The 19,139-nt window shown below is 48.8% G+C and overlaps 4 protein-coding genes across 4 annotated transcripts; 2 read left to right on the forward strand and 2 right to left on the reverse strand.

Moving 5' to 3' along the window:
- Positions 1 to 101: 101 nt before the first annotated feature.
- Positions 102 to 2,806, reverse strand: N7495_006931 (uncharacterized protein; the record flags this gene model as incomplete). Its single annotated transcript, XM_057209582.1, has 4 exons — positions 102 to 669; positions 725 to 1,021; positions 1,072 to 2,499; positions 2,562 to 2,806. The coding sequence occupies 4 exons, from the start codon at positions 2,804 to 2,806 to the stop codon at positions 102 to 104; spliced, it is 2,538 nt and encodes an 845-aa protein (XP_057063356.1).
- Positions 2,807 to 5,276: 2,470 nt separating this feature from the next.
- Positions 5,277 to 6,104, reverse strand: N7495_006932 (DUF924 family protein; the record flags this gene model as incomplete). The annotated part of the gene is made up of 2 exons (XM_057209583.1): positions 5,277 to 5,877; positions 5,935 to 6,104. The coding sequence occupies 2 exons, from the start codon at positions 6,102 to 6,104 to the stop codon at positions 5,277 to 5,279; spliced, it is 771 nt and encodes a 256-aa protein (XP_057063357.1).
- Positions 6,105 to 7,905: 1,801 nt separating this feature from the next.
- On the forward strand, positions 7,906 to 13,278 carry N7495_006933 (uncharacterized protein; the record flags this gene model as incomplete). The annotated part of the gene is made up of 5 exons (XM_057209584.1): positions 7,906 to 7,944; positions 8,017 to 8,037; positions 8,177 to 8,203; positions 8,272 to 8,643; positions 8,707 to 13,278. 5 exons carry the CDS (start codon positions 7,906 to 7,908, stop codon positions 13,276 to 13,278), a joined length of 5,031 nt encoding a protein of 1,676 aa, XP_057063358.1.
- A 1,884-nt stretch (positions 13,279 to 15,162) lies between these two features.
- N7495_006934 (pyruvate carboxylase) lies at positions 15,163 to 18,814 on the forward strand (the record flags this gene model as incomplete). The annotated part of the gene is made up of 2 exons (XM_057209585.1): positions 15,163 to 18,636; positions 18,707 to 18,814. The coding sequence occupies 2 exons, from the start codon at positions 15,163 to 15,165 to the stop codon at positions 18,812 to 18,814; spliced, it is 3,582 nt and encodes a 1,193-aa protein (XP_057063359.1).
- Between the last annotated feature and the right edge of the window lie 325 nt (positions 18,815 to 19,139).

A 19,139-nucleotide genomic window follows, 5' to 3' on the forward strand; every position in this document is an offset into this window, starting at 1 on the left:
ATTTTATTGTTCTTGTTCTCTTTTTATTTTACATCCGAATACCAACAATTCAAAAATTTAAGATTATTTTACATTCAAATTAAAGGAAAATAGGTATATCACTAGGAGTAATTCCACAGCCTCTTGCGTTCCTGCACCCACCATCGACCCACCTCGCCTGCATCAACCAACCACTGTACAGCTTTGTCTCCATGATGCGCCTGCACGCGTGAGGATATCTCCTCGACTGACCACCCTCGCAATGGATTCTGCTCATCTGGGTCTGTATCCAGATTGGAAAATACATACTCGAAGTCCTGCGTCAACGGCAGGATAAGTCTGTATGGTACAGCTGCAGATCCAACGCTAAGCAGCGTGCCCCCGGCATTGATAATGCCGAAATTCCAGGCTTGTCGGCCATTATGTGTCGCCTTGTATGGACGGATGAGAGATTGTCCCTCATATTCATTCATTAGGTCAAGTGCAGCAGTCGAGTCTATCTCATTCAAAGACTTTGTCTGAACTAGCAAGTCTAGAATGGTCGGCACTACCGACATGGAACTGGCGTTGGCTGTGATCTGAATCTTTGGCAGCAATGGATGTCGCAAGGTAAGAGGAATTCTGAAATTGCTAACATGGCCATTTTCATAGGTTCCTGACACTGGGCTATCTTCAGGAAACGCTTGACCACTAGGATGGATTAGCTATAGCTTCATAGTTGCCTTGGTTACAGGTTTCAACTTACTGGTCTCCTATGAATACCACCAATGTCTCATTGGCGATACCTGTGTCGTCTAATACCTTGAGGATATCGCCAAGCCACGTATCCACGTATCGAACTGTATTCAAATAACTGTTCATGTCCTCATGTTTCCCCATCAGGCTGTCATCGGAAAAGTACTCCTCGTCGTGAAAGCCGGAAGGTGTTGCCCACGGGTGATGAGTGGTGGACGTAAAGTGTGATAGAAACAATCTTTCATTATTGGCGATTGCGTGGTTGATAGTATCTTGCAAGTAAGGATAGATCTCACGCTCGGGGTATCTACTCACATTAGTGATTCGGCCGAAATGTTCAAAAAAAAACAAACTCACCCAAAGTAGTTGATCTCCTCCATTCCCTCGTGGTAATATGATGCTGTCCGTTCGCTAATCTGTTCCGAATACACTGCCTTTTTGAATCCCATATGGGTATTCAGAACATCCTGTTTATCATAAAGTCCAGTAATAGACTGCAGAAATACTGAATTCCACTTTCGGTTGTGCATATCAGACCCTTTCTCTTCGTCTAAAGTCTCATTTTGTTTGAGTTGATTGAATAACTCGAATATCTGCATGATGCATGGCTGGTAAATCTCAGATTTTACCTCCTCCATGAAGTCGACGGGGATGGGTCCAACGCCGCAATAGTTCATGACAGCACTCTTGAATGATAGACTACTACCAGTGAGAACTCCTTGCACGTTGATACCCCCCATGCCGGGCTCAGCCGAATCTTTCCAGTATGACGAGACGGTGTCATTCAGATGGCGATATGACGCGAAGCCTCCTGATTCACCGGTCAATTGCTCTGCGACTGGTGTGAGGAGTGAAAGTTTCTTTTGTAGCTGCTCAATCACCCCGGTGCTCTGAGTATGGTAAGAGGAAAGGATCTCTCGATGCAAGGATGAGCCCGATTTGAGCGGGAAGATGTCTTTCCTTGCACTCTCCATCATAACCAACACAACGTGAGTTATCGGAATTTTATGGTCCTTAAGGGCCCGAGAAAGGGGCTCCACGATGCTCTGGTCGAGATTAGTGATTCTGAGGGGGTCATTCGCAGGATTGTAGTGATTTTTCTGATCTGGCGTTCTTTCTTCGTCTCCATCTTCTTCATAAAATGGGTCACTCTCGGCTTCAGGTACTGGTTCCCATCTCTGGAACCCAGGTGGTAAAGAGTTAGATGCCCAGGCCGGCCTGGCAGTTAAATCATTGAACTCTTTCACGCCGGGTGCCCAACCTTTGAAGTGACCATTGGGAGCCTCCCAGTACTCTTCTCCTATCGATTGTGGCAGAGGGAATTCTTGATCTTGAACTTGGTTCGAACTTGACTTTGACCCTAGCGCGGCGAAAAAAGTAAATGGCAGTCCACCAGATATGTGATGATATGGCACATTCGGTCTGATTAACCATAAAACGAACGTAACAAGAGCAGCAACAATTGTCCAGAACCGAACAAGGCGCTGCTTCCTGGGTCGGCGCTGCAGCTTGGCCAGTGGAAGTTCCTCTTCTTCTTCTTCACTGAGTGAATTGATGAATGTCATGGAGGCCCAGTTATGGGTAACAACCCAAATTCCAGGCGTGGCGACCCATGAAGTAGCAAGTAGTACGACTGCGGCAGCTAGGAATGATTTAAGTCCGCTGAGCATCAACTTTCTCCCTTCTGGGTCATTTCCAACACTTGTTGCCGCATCCCAGCGGACTTCACTGCCTGTTACAAGATAGAACCCAATTTGTGAAGAGGCAAGAATAAATGTCAAAAGCCTATCCGACAGTTAAAAAAGTCAGCTCAGCTTTAATCTAATTATATTCGAAAAAACGCTTACGTGAGTACTGCTGCTATTGACACGGCCAGAGTAGACCGTAATCCTGTCGATCTTTGCAAGATAAACCAAACTGCACCCAACAGTAAAGCTTCTTGGATGAAAAATGTTGGGAAGAACAGAATAAGCTGCGTTTGAGGAACTGAGCCAAAGTGCTGCAGTAGATGGAGGGCCTTGGAAGATACCGCCGACACAGCTAGAAGTGACAGCAGGTATGGCCGAATAAATGATTGGCGTGCAACGATCATGGTGGGAAATGAGTTGCCAAGTCGTATCACACATTAACTATTACAGGCTCGAGTATCTGACTGTGGATCAAAGGAGCAGTAGTATGGAATTCGAACGGCCTATGTGCATTGCTGCCCTTTGTTATCTCTGGAATTGAAGATTTGGAGGAAAGAGTCAGAAAGGAGGAAACCCAAGGAAATGTTGGAATACGCCTTGAAATATTACTCTGGATGGTATTTTGACAAAAGGATTGTCAAAAGATGACCTTGGGGGCCACTTTACATGGTCCAAGCTGATATCCTGCAAGCGGTATCTAAATCTTACCTAGGTACCACCTGGAACAAGACAAGCTTTCTGATTAGGATCAAGACTTTATCTCAGAGCCAAGAGTCAGGTATGTGGACTCGAAATTGAGATAAAGCGGAGACTCCCGTGGATATAGGGCTGGATAAGATCGTTAGAAGGTTGAAATGTGATTGATTCCTGTTTTGTTACGAGCCACCTAAGCAGAAGATGTTGTGAAACAACAGGTACCTTCAAGAATCATCTGGATAGATTTATTCGCCGATAGTCGCAAGGGTCAATACTCCGAGGCGTTTGTATGGCCATCCCGGATTCGTACTTATGGCGCGCGAGATTGGTATGTGGAACAAATTTCACTATTCAATAATGTTGGTGGCACTATTGAAATCACTTGGAAGGGATGACTGTAGCTCATTTCAATACTTAGATTGCCTTTGAGACACAAACATGACACCTTCCAATTCCATTTCAAACAGCACTGGAAAGGCCAAGCATCAAGCATCAAGCATCATTCTCTTCAATTTAAACTACTAATGCATCCAGTGCCTCGGAAACTAGAATGTCGCCTGAATTTCCCCGAAGTGCATTAATATGCTCACTGTAAATAAAGGCTGTAGAGGAAATGATTGCAAGAATGTATATTTTAAGGGGTCGTGTGCTCCCTTGCTGGATCCGGTAAATGGGGCTGAATATCCACATTCCTGTGATTTCTGTTTATACACATGATTGACAGTCATAAGCTCATATCCCTGATAACTAATGATGACATGCGGTTTCAGGATATGACTAACCTTTCCCTTTTATATATTACTAATGTATTACGGATCCATGTGAAAAATACTACCCAATATCAACAATACCCTTCCTTTAGCCCTTTTCAGCATCACTGTTGGTGCGAAATAATCTATTCGCAAAAAAAAGCGACAACAAAGAGATGTGTATGAGCGGAATAAGGAGAGAAACCAATCAAAGCTTAGCAAGCCACTTCGGAGAGAGATATCATCAGAGAAGTACCAAAGCAGCTCATCAACCTCCATACTGCCATCGGGGCCAGTTCGCCTTGGAGACGGATGCAACCTTTCTCATAGAAATCATGCACAAGCTGGCCCCCAGCATCGGTGCATGGAATACCCCCACAAATTCGCTAATGAATATCCAAGAGCTCTCTGCTAACAGACTTTACTTCATTGGGAATGTTCATCGTCACCCCGCTTCCCAGAGGTTTGGATGCCCGTACTGTAATTTAGGTGCGTAGAGCTGGATCCTCATACTTCAACTCACTCTTATTCACAAGATTGAAAGCCAGTTTGAATTTTCCCAGCGAGTGGAACAACTTAACCACCAAAAATCCACTGTGTGGGCTATCGACTGTTGTGGTTTTGAGAATTCTGCAGGCCTATGGGAAACAAGCGTTAAGAGCTGCCCAGGCGGGCTCGACCTCGCAATAACAGTATTAATGATTGGATTAGAGACAGTGAAATGAAATGTGCAAACTCAAACCTTAGATAAAACAAATTAGGATCTTGAAACTCACATCACCTGCGAGAAAAGGAAGTTTGCGACTGCGGCTGCCATTACAGCCACCAGCAGGTCCGCTACCAGAGGGTAGATACATGAAGATACGAGTCACTGTATGAGTGGCCACGGCGGATTTCCTGCCCACTCCTGCCTTTTGACGGGGGATGGCTCATTCGATGATCTTCTTGTCTATGAGATGTTGGAAGTTGATAGGATTGGTCAATTGCCTAATGTCTTTAACGATACGAGAAGAAAAGTACAATACCAATGATGGTACTGGTTCAGTACATCACTAGATAACTAGGATTCAATTGAAGTTATGTCATGAGCAACCTTAAGATCGAGTTTCTCGTAATAGCGCCAACAAAGCCTTGGGGTGATAAGGAGCCTTATAAGACTTGAATAGGGTATCAAGAACCTCAGGATCCAAGATAGGGCTACTCTGTACTTTTCCACTCTCACTTTCACTCTAATTTTAATTTTACTTCCAATGTTTACTTTAACTTCACTTTCACTTTACCTCAACATTTGCTAGTCCCTACTGTCGAAGCCATTCCAGCAGTGCGAGTCAATACGAGGAGTCTCTCGGGAGCGGACTGTCATATGCGGCGAGAGGGTTCAGTTGGTTTCAGGTATGAGCCAAGAAATTAATAAGCGTCGTTGTACTCCCTAACTGAATGTTTCCCCTCCATTATTTAAGTACTCAATTTCCTCTTCAGTTGAAACCCTACCTAATACTTCATTGCGATGCGGGTATCGCCCAAATTGCTCAATAATAGCTTTATGTCTCTTCTCAAAGTCGAAAGTGCTGCTCAACCACGCCTTTGTAGCATCATGTTGAACCGAGAGAACATCATAACAAGCCTTTTCATCATCGCTCATAGTTTCAACCTCTTTCTGAAGAAGTTCCCCAAGATCTCTGGCTATCCCCTCGTGCGTCTCAATCGCTTTCTCGTGCACGGCGAGATTCTCCGAGTGCATTAGAGGCAGATGAAACCAAAGCCTATACGAAAGCCGGTAGCGCACCTCCGATGACTGGATCGGCACCCCAGCCCCAATAGCACGTATAGCGACTTTGACAGCTAGCGGGTCAAAGCGTTCAAAGACTTTCTTCGCCTCGTCTCCGCGGAAACAATTGCGCGGCACTTGATCTAACAAAAGGAGAAGACTGAGCCATTCTATTGGCGAGGACTGATCAATCACATCGATCATATCAGTGGCCGATGCTTGAGAAGTGATAATCACCTCTAATGCAGGCTGAAATTGTGCCCTTAAAGCTATTTGTTAGCTTTACACTAAAGCCTGGCAAGGTCTTATTATAACGTACACGCAAGCTTGGTCGAAATTAGTGTCCCGCATGAACCAACGCTTCATCTCTTTTTGACTAGGGAGAATCAATGCATCTTCTCCATTAATGTGATCAAACCAGAAGTTTCGGACTCCCTCGAGCAGTGCAGGGGTGATGGTCTGCTTCAGTAAGGCCGAAGTAGCTGTCATTTTGGTAGTTGTATTTGAGAATTGGCGACAGACCACGTATTGCTGCACGCTCTGTTTCTGCCGCACTTGAATAGCTTGCCTTTTTCCAGTATTCTGGAATTTTGAGGTTGTCAGGCAGGTCTGCGGCAGCACGGAACTTCTCGAGAAAATTCGCAGATAGAGTCCTCTGAGATTGTTCTATCACCCCTGTCAGTCTTCTCTTTGAATATTGTAGCTCATAGCCTTGTAATTTTCAATACGAACTTTGGTTGCCCGCGCTAAATAGGCCATGGTATTGCTTTATCAGTTTCTATTCTCAGAGCTTCAGACGTCATAACTAGAAGCTAAGTTTGGTTATGCTGAGTCATCTAATAAAACTAATTAATTTTGGATGTTAAATGGCAAAATATGCCTGAAGCCAAGCTTCTAACTGAAAATAAAATACATCAATACAGTCAATTGATCCAAAGATTTTTTTATAGGCCCTTGCTCCGTCCAAAGTTGTTCCAGAAAAAGAAAGATTTCAAGGGTTTTGTAATTACCTGGGCAATCTATGACTATCAGCATGAATTACATGAATGAACCAAATTATACGAAATCGCTTACAAGCTACAGCTCATGGTTTGTCTTGTCCCTTGACCTATGGCCTCTCGTGGGCCGTTGCACTGAAATAACCATTCTGCATGCCGCTTAGGACTAGAGCAGATGCTTGATGCGTGTTGACAGACGTGACTGGGGGTCGGACGAGGAGACTGTATGTCTGCCTCATTGTCAGTCTTCCTCGTCCTTTCTTCAAATAATCAAATCCGAGAACGATGCATGTTTTGGGCGGTTAGTGTGGTAGTCTTAGAATTTGGTCGATACCCGTGAAGGGATTTAGATGGGCTGTCTTGATGAGGAGTGCTCCGTGAGACCCGCCAATACTACCTCGTCTAGTATCTCTAACTGTGACTGTTCGGATGAGGTGGATTTTATACCTAGCTCGAGAGCTTCCCTCTACTAACTAAGCATTTTAAAATAGACTTCCGCCTGACTTGAGATGGTGCCCATATGTTATACCCTCAAAAACGACTGGGGCGAAGTCGTGCAATAAATAGAGGCATTATGCCACTTGAACCTATGTTCCTAGGTACATCAGGATGGAGACAAAACGTGATGCACGATTCATGATGGCTGATAGGGGATTGCATGCTTTGGTTGGGCGGGAAACGAACGGCATTATAGAATTTGAGTAATTTTTGAAGTCAGACAATTGCTCCATTTCCTGGTGATCGGTCTCAACCGCGAAGTATATGAGAAAGTGTGAGGGAACAGAACTTGTGTACTGTTCAGAACTAGTTGACCTCGGAAATGTAGTTCTGATGATATCTAGAAAAAACCGAGATATTAAGTACATAATGAAGCGAATGAAAAGTGAATGTTAGATTGTTCATCGTAGTTCATAGCCGTGGAACGATGGGAGAATCAGAAGATCATGTCAAGGTGTGAAGTCAATGGAGTGAGATATAAAAAGAGAAATGAAGCGATGGTATTTAAGTTGGCAGCCCTTTTCTTCTCCCTTTCAGCGCCAAGTCCAGTCCTATCACGTGACTTACCCCATTAGCGACACCTCAGCAAGGACAACAATCGGACCTCCTGAGGTCACTTCCGCTTCTTCAGATTTCCCCATTTCCCCTCCTCTCTTCCCTCCCCATCCTCCTCAATCTCTTGAATCCACTTCGACTTCCATTCCCCCAAAGTCATTCACCCTTTCTTTATTTATCTGCTTCCTTTACACGGCGTTCCGTTCGGTGGATAAGGTCGTGCTACGGCCTCAGTAAACATGGCGCCGCTTCCCATCAAGTTCACAGAATTGGTCAATGTGCGTTGATTCTGTCCCTCATTACCTCTTATTTCTTGTGGAATTTGTTACTAACACCTCATCCTCAATTAGTTGACCAGTGTCGGTATCGCAGTACGTTCCAATCTCTCTTAAGCTTCCCCGATATGATGCTTTGCGACAAGCTCCCATTGCAAGGCGGATATATCGGTCGCGCTCGGAAGTCATCCCGGCGCTATTAAAGCAACATACTGACTTTACATTAACTTTCTAGCCGACATCTGTCAGTTTCACTTCATGCGTAAGTACTCCGACTCGACCCGTTCAAGGTAATCAGACCTGGCTAACCTGGCTTCCACTACATCACAGACTCTAGAATCCGATCACTACGTTTGCGTTCGCCAGAAGCTCGACGAGGATGAAAAACCACAAGTCATAATCATCGATTTGAAAAACAACAACAGTGTCATTAAGCGTCCAATCAACGCCGACAGTGCGATCATGCACTGGAACAAGAACATTATCGCTCTCAAGGCCGCAGGACGCACAATTCAAATCTTTGACCTCGGCGCAAAAGCCAAGCTGAAGTCTTCGGTGATGAACGAAGACATTGTGTACTGGACATGGCTCAGTGAGACAACTCTGGGTCTGGTTACGGACAAGTCAGTCTTCCACTGGGATGTTTACGACTCCGCTCAGCAAAACCCGGTCAAAGTGTTCGACCGTCTACCTAATCTTTCCGTACGTATCAAGCTGCACCATATTGTATAAAATTTGGCCTTACTGACTCTGTCTTCATTTCAGGCATGCCAAATTATCAACTACCGCGTTAACTCCGAAGAGAAATGGATGGTTCTTGTTGGTATCAGTTCGGCACAAGGTCGTGTTGTGGGTTCCATGCAGCTCTATTCGAAGGACCGTGGTATTTCGCAGTTCATCGAAGGTCATGCCGCCGCTTTCGCAACCATTAATGTCGAGGGCTCTCCATTGCCCCACCACCTGTTCTCTTTTGCCGTCCGGACAGCAACTGGTGCGAAGCTGCAAATTGCCGAGATCGACCACCGTGAGCCCAATCCCAAGTTCCAGAAGAAGGCCGTGGAGGTTTATTTCCCCCAGGAGGCTGTCAACGACTTCCCCGTCGCGATGCAGGTTTCCTCAAAATACGATGTTGTTTACCTCGTAACGAAATACGGCTTCATCCACTTGTACGATCTTGAGAGCGGTACTTGCATCTTCATGAACCGCATTTCCAGTGAAACAATCTTCACCACAGCTCCTGACGCCGAAGGTGCTGGTCTGGTTGGTGTCAACCGCAAGGGTCAGGTTTTGTCTGTCGGTGTCGATGAGAACACAATCATCGATTACTTGATGAGTAACCCTGCGACATCTTCGCTTGCTGTGAAGCTCGCCTCGAGAGCTGGACTTCCGGGCGTTGATCACCTCTACCAACAGCAGTTTGATAACTTCATTAGCCAAGGCAACTACCCTGAAGCCGCCAAGGTCGCAGCAAACTCGCCGCGCGGGTTCCTCCGCACCCCAGAAACCATCAACCGCTTCAAGGCTGCACCCCAGACCGGTCAGATGTCCGTTATTCTGCAATACTTTGGTATGCTGCTCGACAAAGGATCTCTGAACCGCGTTGAGAGTGTGGAGCTTGTTCGTCCTGTGCTACAGCAGAACCGGAAGCACTTGCTGGAGAAGTGGATGAGCGAGAAGAAGCTAGAGTCTTCGGAAGAGCTTGGTGATATCATCCGACCTTACGACATGTCTCTCGCCCTGGCTGTATATCTCGAGGCCAATGTCCCTAACAAGGTCGTTGCTGGCCTTGCTGAGACTGGACAGTTCGAGAAGATTCTCACCTACTCCAAGCAGGTGGGATACCAGCCTGACTACACTCAGCTTCTGCAGCACATTGTACGCGTCAACCCCGAGAAGGGTGCCGAGTTCGCTACACAGCTCGCCAATGAGGAGAGTGGTGCCCTTGTGGACCTTGAGCGAGTGGTGGATGTCTTCCTGTCCCAGAACATGGTCCAACAGGCTACATCCTTCCTCCTTGATGCTTTGAAGGATAACAAGCCTGAGCAAGGCAACCTTCAGACCCGCCTCCTGGAGATGAACTTGGTCAACGCTCCCCAGGTTGCAGATGCCATCCTTGGTAACGAGATCTTTACCCACTATGATCGCGCTCGTGTTGCACAGCTTTGCGAGAATGCCGGTCTTATCCAGCGGGCTCTTGAGAACTCTGACGATCCTTCGGTAATCAAGCGCAACATCGTTCGCACAGATAAGCTTACCGCCGAATGGTTGATTTCCTACTTTGGTCGTCTGTCAGTGGAGCAAACACTTGACTGCATGGACACAATGCTCGAGTCCAACATTCGCCAAAATCTGCAGTCCGTGGTCCAGATCGCCACCAAGTTCTCCGATCTACTTGGTGCCAACCGTCTGATCGATCTCTTCGAGAAGTACCGCACTGCTGAGGGTCTTTACTACTATTTGGGAAGTATCGTCAACCTAAGTGAGGACCCCGAAGTGCACTTCAAGTACATTGAGGCTGCCACTGCCATGAGCCAGATCACCGAGGTTGAGCGCATTTGCCGCGAGAGCAACTACTACAACCCCGAGAAGGTTAAGAACTTCCTAAAGGAGGCCCACCTGACTGAGCAGCTTCCTCTCATCATTGTTTGTGACCGTTTCAACTTCATCCACGACTTGGTCTTGTACCTGTACCAGAACCAGCAGTTCAAGTCCATCGAGGTCTATGTGCAGCGTGTCAACCCTTCGCGCGCTCCTGCCGTCATTGGTGGTCTCCTGGATGTCGACTGCGACGAGAGTATTATCAAGAACCTCTTGTCTACCGTGGACCCATCCGTTATTCCCATCGAAGAGCTTGTCTCAGAGGTTGAGTCCCGCAACCGCCTCAAGCTCCTTCTACCCTTCCTTGAGGCTACTCTTGCTACTGGCAACCAACAGCAGGCCGTCTACAATGCTCTTGCCAAGATTTATATCGACAGCAACAACAATCCCGAAAAGTTCCTTAAGGAGAATGACATGTACGATACCCTCACTGTTGGAAAATACTGTGAGAAGCGGGATCCCAACCTGGCATACATTGCCTATAACAAGGGCCAGAATGACTTGGAGCTCATCAGCATTACCAATGAGAACTCCATGTATCGTGCGCAGGCTCGTTACCTCGTTGACCGTGCCGATCCCGAGGTTTGGAGCTTCGTGTTGAGTGAGAACAACATCCACCGCCGCTCGCTCATTGACCAGGTCGTGGCCACGGCTGTGCCTGAATCCACTGAGCCCGACAAGGTCTCTGTCGCGGTCAAGAGCTTCCTTGAGGCTGATCTCCCCGGAGAGCTGATTGAGCTGCTAGAGAAGATTATTCTCGAGCCTTCTCCTTTCAGCGACAACGCCAGTCTGCAGAACTTGCTAATGCTTACTGCTGCCAAGGCCGACAAGGGCCGCCTGATGGACTACATTCACCAGCTCAACGATTTCTCTGCCGATGAGATCGCCGAGATGTGCATTAGCGTTGGTCTCTACGAGGAGGCGTTTGAGATCTACAAGAAGGTTAACAACTACCTAGCTGCCGTCAATGTTCTCGTTGAAAACATCGTCAGCATTGACCGCGCTCAGGAGTTTGCCGAGCGCGTTGAACTTCCTGATGTGTGGAGCAAGGTTGCCAAGGCTCAGCTTGATGGTCTCCGTATTTCCGACTCCATCGAGTCTTACATCCGTGCTAGTGACCCATCCAACTACGCCGAGGTGATTGAGACTGCCACCCATGCAGGCAAGGACGAGGACCTCGTCAAGTTCCTTCGCATGGCCCGCAAGACCCTTCGTGAGCCTGCCATTGATACCGCTATCGCCTTCTCCTTTGCCCGTCTGGATCAGCTTGCCGAGCTTGAGGAGTTCCTCAAGTCCACTAACGTTGCCGATATCGAGGCTTCTGGTGACAAGGCATACGAAGAGGGCTACCACCAGGCCGCCAAGATCTTCTTCACCACGATCTCCAACTGGGCCAAGCTTGCTACTACTCTTGTGCACTTGGAGGAATATCAGGCTGCTGTCGAGTGTGCCCGCAAGGCTAACAGCGTCAAGGTCTGGAAGCAGGTCAACGAGGCCTGCGTTAACAAGAAGGAGTTCCGTCTTGCCCAGATCTGCGGTCTCAACCTCATTGTCCACGCCGAGGAGTTGCAGGCTCTTGTCCGTCAGTATGAGCGCAACGGCTACTTTGACGAACTGATTGCCGTTCTGGAGGCTGGTCTTGGTCTGGAGCGGGCCCACATGGGTATGTTCACTGAGTTGGGCATCGCTCTCTCCAAGTACCACCCAGACCGTGTGATGGAGCACCTGAAGCTTTTCTGGTCTCGCATCAACATTCCCAAGGTGATTCGTGCTTGCGAGGAGGCTAACCTCTGGCCCGAGCTCGTCTTCCTGTACTGCCATTACGATGAATGGGACAACGCCGCTCTGGCCATGATGGAGCGTGCTGCCGATGCCTGGGAGCACCACTCCTTCAAGGACATCATCGTCAAGGTTGCCAACTTGGAGATCTATTACCGCGCCTTGAACTTCTACCTGCAAGAGCAACCCCTGCTTCTCACTGATCTTCTGCAAGCCTTGACTGCCCGTATTGACGTCAACCGTGTTGTGCGCATCTTCTCATCGTCGGATAATATCCCTCTGATCAAACCGTTCCTGTTGAATGTGCAGAGCCAGAATAAGCGTTCGGTCAATGACGCTATCAATGAAGTTCTGATCGAGGAGGAAGACTACAAGACCCTGCGCGACTCTGTTGATAACTACGACAACTTCGAGTCTATTGATCTTGCTCAGCGCCTCGAGAAGCACGATCTGATCTTCTTCCGCCAGATTGCTGCCAGTATCTACCGCAACAACAAGCGCTGGGAGAAGTCGATCGCTCTGTCCAAGCAGGACAAGCTCTACAAGGATGCCATTGAGACAGCCGCCATCTCGGCCAAGCCCGATGTCGTGGAGGAACTACTCCGCTACTTCGTGGACATTGGCAGCCGCGAGTGCTACGTTGGCATGCTATATGCCTGCTACGATCTGATCCGCCCCGATGTGATCATGGAGATCTCGTGGCGCAAGGGTCTGAATGACTTCACCATGCCCTTTATGATCAACTTCCTTTGCGAGCAGACTCGTGCCATTGAGGTGCTCAAGAAGGACAACGAGGAGCGCAAGGCTCGTGAAAAGTCTCAAAACCCTACCGAGGACAACAACGGACCGATTCTGGGTGGATCCCGCTTGATGCTCACCCAGGGGCCTTCCCCTCAAGCCGCTCCCTACGGACAGGCCAACGGCCTCACCCCGCAGGTGACCGGGTACCGCGGGTTCTAAACGTCCGGCACGATTCAGTTCTTCGACATTATTTTTTATCAATTCTTCCAGCTCTTAATCCCTTTTTTTGTAACATAAAGCGAAGTGATGACCTCTTAGGGCGGAAAAAGACATGAGTTGCGGAAAGGGAGGATGGCTGGTGCTATCTTCGGACCTGGAGGACCTTCATGATGGCCCGTTAATTCGTTTTCATTTTATTGACCATTTTAAATTCTCTTTCTCGTTTCACGATGTACTTTTTAACCGCCATTAATTGTAGTGTTTATTCCAGGATCCCTGAAGCAGTGCATTGCCAAGTATATTGTACACATATATCCTCTTGACCAGGCAACTCAATAATTCAATCATTTAAAAAACAAGGGAGTACATGAATATTTCCAATGCCAAGATGCTAATGTGTATTCTCATCTCATTTCCAACATTTCCATCTCCGTAGCTTGTCTTGGTGTAACACAAGTCTATAAAGATTTCTTGGACTTTTGGACTTGGATTTCTTGGATTACTTGGATTTCTTGGCTAATGAAACCCCAGCAGGTGCCAGAGTATTGGAAGTGTGCTTGTTTTAGAGTATCCTACAGGTAGTTTACTCTTTTGTTTTTTTGTTTTTTTGTTTTTTTGTTTTTTTTTTCCCTTTTTATTTTCTGCTAGCCCTAAGTCTAGTTCAGTATAATAGCGTACATAACCCCACAAAATGCAATATCCGTTCCCCCGTAGTCCACGCTGCCCTCGGCCCGGTTAAATGGAAGTCAGATCTACGCTGTACATGTGCACACAATACCATAAGGGGAAATAATGTACGCAGAGTCAGATATGTGCAGGGTTTTTACCTGTGCCCCAACGCCTCCTTCCACCGGGAACAGTTCAATTTGGAGGATCTTGATACATTACAAGGTAATGTGCAGATTTGTGGTAAGATGGAGAATTTCATTGGAATGATTATGATTAAGACGTGCGGGGTTAGGTTGTACAAGTATATGATGGATCACATTAGAATTATAGATAACCTACTTCAGATATCTAAATACATAATACTTCGTACCATACAATAGATTGCCCAGACTTGAGAAGATCACCGCAATGCCAAGTAGGAAGGTGGAATGGAGGATGTTTGTTTGGAAACGACACACCGAGAGTCTAGAATGAGCTCCTACATCGTACTGTGTACCTTCTCCGTATACTGCGTAGATAATGACCCCCACTTTTTCATTCTTTTTCACGAGAGTTCTCCGATATCCGAGACTCCGTTTGATGAACTCCAGGTTTCACTCCGCTGATATCCGTAATGGCACCATACGGAGAGTAGATATACCGAGGTCGACATAGTGACATAGCTAAATTACCCGATCTGTTCTGGACTCAACTGAGTTTAGTGTGGATTAGAATAAGATCATGCTGATAACTGGGGAAGGAATATATGATTATTTAATTGTTGCTCTTAAATACTTGGTTCTTCTATACAATTGAGATCCCCCGGTGTACCGGTGAGACTGGCGGTCTCCTCTTCTACATCATTATTCTGCAGCCCCTCTATCTGTTATCCCCTGCTTGACATCATATCTCCTCTCTTCCTCCTCCTCTCTCTCTCTCTTCTCATCTCACTTCACACTTACTCTTTTCCACTTTATAATTTTCAAAACTCTCAACATCTCAAAATCTCCTCTTTCTAACTATATCAGCGGCTACTTGTTTTACCGAAATCGGCCCGTATCTCTATCTGGATCTGGATCCTATAGAGTGAGTCACTCGTCCCTCATCTCCTCACCCTTTCACAATTGAGGTATCTCGGTGAACCAAATCCCAGATGTGAATTGACTTATTACAGTCCCCAATCCCCTCGACTCTCCACTCTGCCATTTCCCTCATTCTTCTCTCCACACACCTGTCATGGCTGCCCCGCACCGCCAGCCTGAGGAGGCTATCGATGAGTCTGACTTCATCGAGGATCACGATGAACACCACCAGGACTCTGTTCACCGCCGTTTGCGTGCCAACTCTACCATTATGAACTTCCAGAAGATCCTGGTTGCCAATCGTGGTGAAATCCCAATTCGTATCTTCCGTACAGCTCACGAGCTGTCCCTCCAGACGGTCGCCGTCTACTCACATGAAGATCGTCTGTCCATGCACCGACAGAAGGCTGATGAGGCCTACATGATCGGCCACCGTGGTCAATTCACCCCGGTCGGTGCGTACTTGGCCGGTGACGAAATCATCAAGATCGCCCAGGAGCACGGGGTACACCTGATCCACCCCGGCTATGGCTTCCTGTCAGAGAACGCCGGATTTGCCCGAAATGTCGAAAAGGCTGGTATCATTTTCGTGGGTCCTTCCCCGGACACCATCGACGCACTAGGTGACAAGGTTTCTGCCCGTCGGCTGGCTATCAAATGTGGGGTCCCGGTTGTCCCCGGTACTGAGGGTCCCGTCGAGCGCTTTGAGGACGTCAAGGCTTTTACTGATGAGTATGGCTTCCCCATCATCATCAAAGCCGCCTTTGGTGGTGGTGGCCGCGGTATGCGTGTCGTCCGCGCTCAGTCCGAGCTGCGTGACTCCTTTGAGCGCGCTACCTCTGAGGCTCGCTCGGCCTTCGGTAATGGTACTGTCTTTGTCGAGCGCTTCTTGGACAAACCCAAGCACATTGAGGTTCAGTTGCTGGGTGACAGCCACGGTAACGTGGTCCACCTGTTCGAGCGTGACTGCTCCGTTCAGCGTCGTCACCAAAAGGTCGTGGAGATTGCCCCGGCCAAGGACCTTCCCTTGGATGTGCGCGACAAGATCCTTTCCGATGCTGTAAAGCTCGCCAAGTCCGTCAAGTATCGCAATGCCGGTACCGCTGAGTTCCTGGTCGATCAGCAGAACCGCTACTACTTCATTGAGATCAACCCCCGTATCCAGGTGGAGCACACCATCACCGAGGAGATCACCGGTATCGATATCGTTGCGGCACAGATCCAGATTGCCGCTGGTGCCACCCTGGAACAGCTGGGTCTGACCCAGGACCGCATCTCCGTTCGTGGATTTGCTATCCAGTGCCGTATCACTACCGAAGATCCCGCCAAGGGCTTCTCCCCTGACACCGGTAAGATCGAGGTCTACCGGTCGGCCGGTGGTAACGGTGTCCGTCTAGACGGTGGTAACGGTTTTGCCGGCGCCATCATCACTCCTCACTACGACTCCATGCTAGTCAAGTGCACTTGCCGTGGTTCGACCTACGAGATCGTGCGCCGCAAGGTTCTGCGCGCCCTAGTCGAGTTCCGTATCCGTGGTATTAAGACTAACATCCCCTTCTTGACATCGCTGCTGAGCCACTCCACCTTCATTGAAGGTACCTGCTGGACCACTTTCATTGATGATACCCCCGAGCTCTTTGCCTTGGTCAACTCTCAGAACCGTGCCCAGAAGCTGCTGGCCTACCTTGGTGACGTTGCCGTCAACGGCAGCAGCATCAAGGGCCAGATCGGTGAGCCCAAGTTCAAGGGCGAGATTATCAAGCCCGTTCTCAACGACGCCGCTGGTAACCCCATCGATGTCACCAGGCCCTGCACCAAGGGTTGGAAGCAGATCATTGACAGTGAAGGCCCAGAGGCTTTTGCCCGCGCCGTGCGCGCCAACAAGGGCACCTTGCTCATGGACACCACTTGGCGTGATGCCCACCAGTCCCTGCTTGCCACTCGTGTGCGCACCATCGACATGCTGAACATTGCACACGAGACCAGCTACGCGCTCCAGAACGCTTACGCCCTGGAGTGCTGGGGAGGTGCCACTTTCGATGTCGCCATGCGATTCCTTTACGAGGACCCCTGGGACCGTCTGCGCAAGCTCCGCAAGGCCGTCCCCAATATTCCCTTCCAGATGTTGTTGCGTGGTGCCAACGGAGTGGCTTACTCCTCCCTCCCAGACAACGCCATCTATCACTTCTGCAAACAGGCGAAGCTGTACGGTGTTGACATCTTCCGTGTTTTCGACGCTCTCAACGATGTGGACCAACTCGAGGTCGGCATCAAGGCCGTTCAGCAGGCAGGCGGTGTAGTCGAGGCCACCATCTGCTACAGTGGTGATATGCTGAACCCCGCCAAGAAGTACAACCTTGAGTACTACCTGGCCTTGGTGGAGAAGGTTGTTTCTCTGGGCACCCACGTTCTTGGTATCAAGGATATGGCCGGTGTCTTGAAGCCCCAGGCTGCTCGTCTCCTCATCGGCTCCATCCGGGAGAAGTACCCCGACCTTCCCATCCACGTGCACACCCACGACTCGGCTGGTACCGGTGTTGCCTCCATGATTGCCTGCGCTCAGGCAGGTGCCGACGCGGTTGATGCCGCTACCGACAGTCTGTCCGGTATGACCTCGCAGCCCAGCATCGGTGCCATTACTGCTTCGCTTGCAGGTACCGAACAAGATCCCCTGCTTGACTCGTCCCACATTCGGGCTATTGACACCTACTGGGCTCAGCTCCGTCTGCTCTACTCGCCCTTTGAGGCTGGTCTGACCGGACCCGATCCCGAGGTCTACGAGCACGAGATCCCCGGTGGCCAGCTGACCAACCTGATCTTCCAGGCCCACCAGCTGGGTCTGGGCCAGCAGTGGGCCGAGACCAAGAAGGCCTACGAGGCGGCCAACGATCTCCTGGGCGATATCGTCAAGGTCACTCCTACCTCGAAGGTTGTTGGTGATCTGGCCCAGTTCATGGTGTCGAACAAGCTCAGCTCGGAGGACGTGGTCGCCCGCGCTGGCGAGCTTGACTTCCCTGGCTCCGTCCTGGAGTTCCTAGAGGGTATGATGGGCCAGCCCTTCGGAGGCTTCCCCGAGCCGCTACGCTCGCGGGCCCTCCGTGACCGCCGCAAGCTTGACAAGCGACCCGGTCTGTATCTAGACCCTCTCGACCTGATCCAGATCAAGAACAACATCCGCGAGAAGTTCGGCAGCGCCACCGAGTGCGACGTTGCCAGCTACGCCATGTACCCCAAGGTGTTCGAGGACTACCGCACCTTCGTGTCGAAGTTTGGTGATCTCTCCGTGTTGCCCACCCGCTACTTCCTGGCCCGTCCTGAGATTGGCGAAGAGTTCCACGTCGAGCTGGAGAAGGGCAAGGTTCTCATCCTTAAGTTGCTTGCTATAGGTCCTCTTTCCGAGCAGACTGGTCAGCGTGAGGTCTTCTACGAGGTGAACGGTGAAGTCCGCCAAGTCAGCATCGATGACCAGAAGGCCTCTATTGAAAACTCCTCCCGCCTCAAGGCCGATGCTAGTGACAGCAGCCAAGTCGGTGCCCCGATGAGCGGTGTTGTTGTCGAGATCCGCGTTCACGACGGTCACGACGTGAAGAAGGGTGATCCCATCGCTGTGCTGAGTGCCATGAAGATGGTAAGTAATATTCCTCACCTAACTTCATTTCCCTATGAAGTGCCTGCTAACACTTTTTTTTTACTTCTAGGAAATGGTCATTTCCGCCCCTCACAGCGGAAAAGTGTCCGGCCTGCTCGTTAAAGAGGGCGACTCTGTCGATGGCCAAGACCTCATCTGCAAGATTGCCAAAGCTTAAGCAGTAAAAAAGTGTGATATGTAAAAGATGTGCAATACGCACGATGACTTGCAAAGATTTGAATGACAGCTATGGCGTTTGACTTTTTTTCCTTTTTTTCCATTTTCCTTTTTTTTTATTTTTCATTTTTTTTTTTTTTGCTCTCTTCGCGGGGGTTGGTTATCTCTTATTTTGTGTGGTCTTCTATCAATGGACTTAATCAATATTCAGTAAGATTAAAGAGATGATTAAGATTGAATTGTAAGAATCTTCCCATTACCTAGTCCGTAGTTATGTCAGGCCATGTGTACGTCGTACCTAAGTACCCAAGTACCTAAGTACATGC

Source organism: Penicillium taxi (assembly GCF_028828555.1).
Source record: "Penicillium taxi strain IBT 34144 chromosome Unknown utg000004l_segment0_segment0, whole genome shotgun sequence".
NCBI lineage: Eukaryota > Fungi > Ascomycota > Eurotiomycetes > Eurotiales > Aspergillaceae > Penicillium > Penicillium taxi.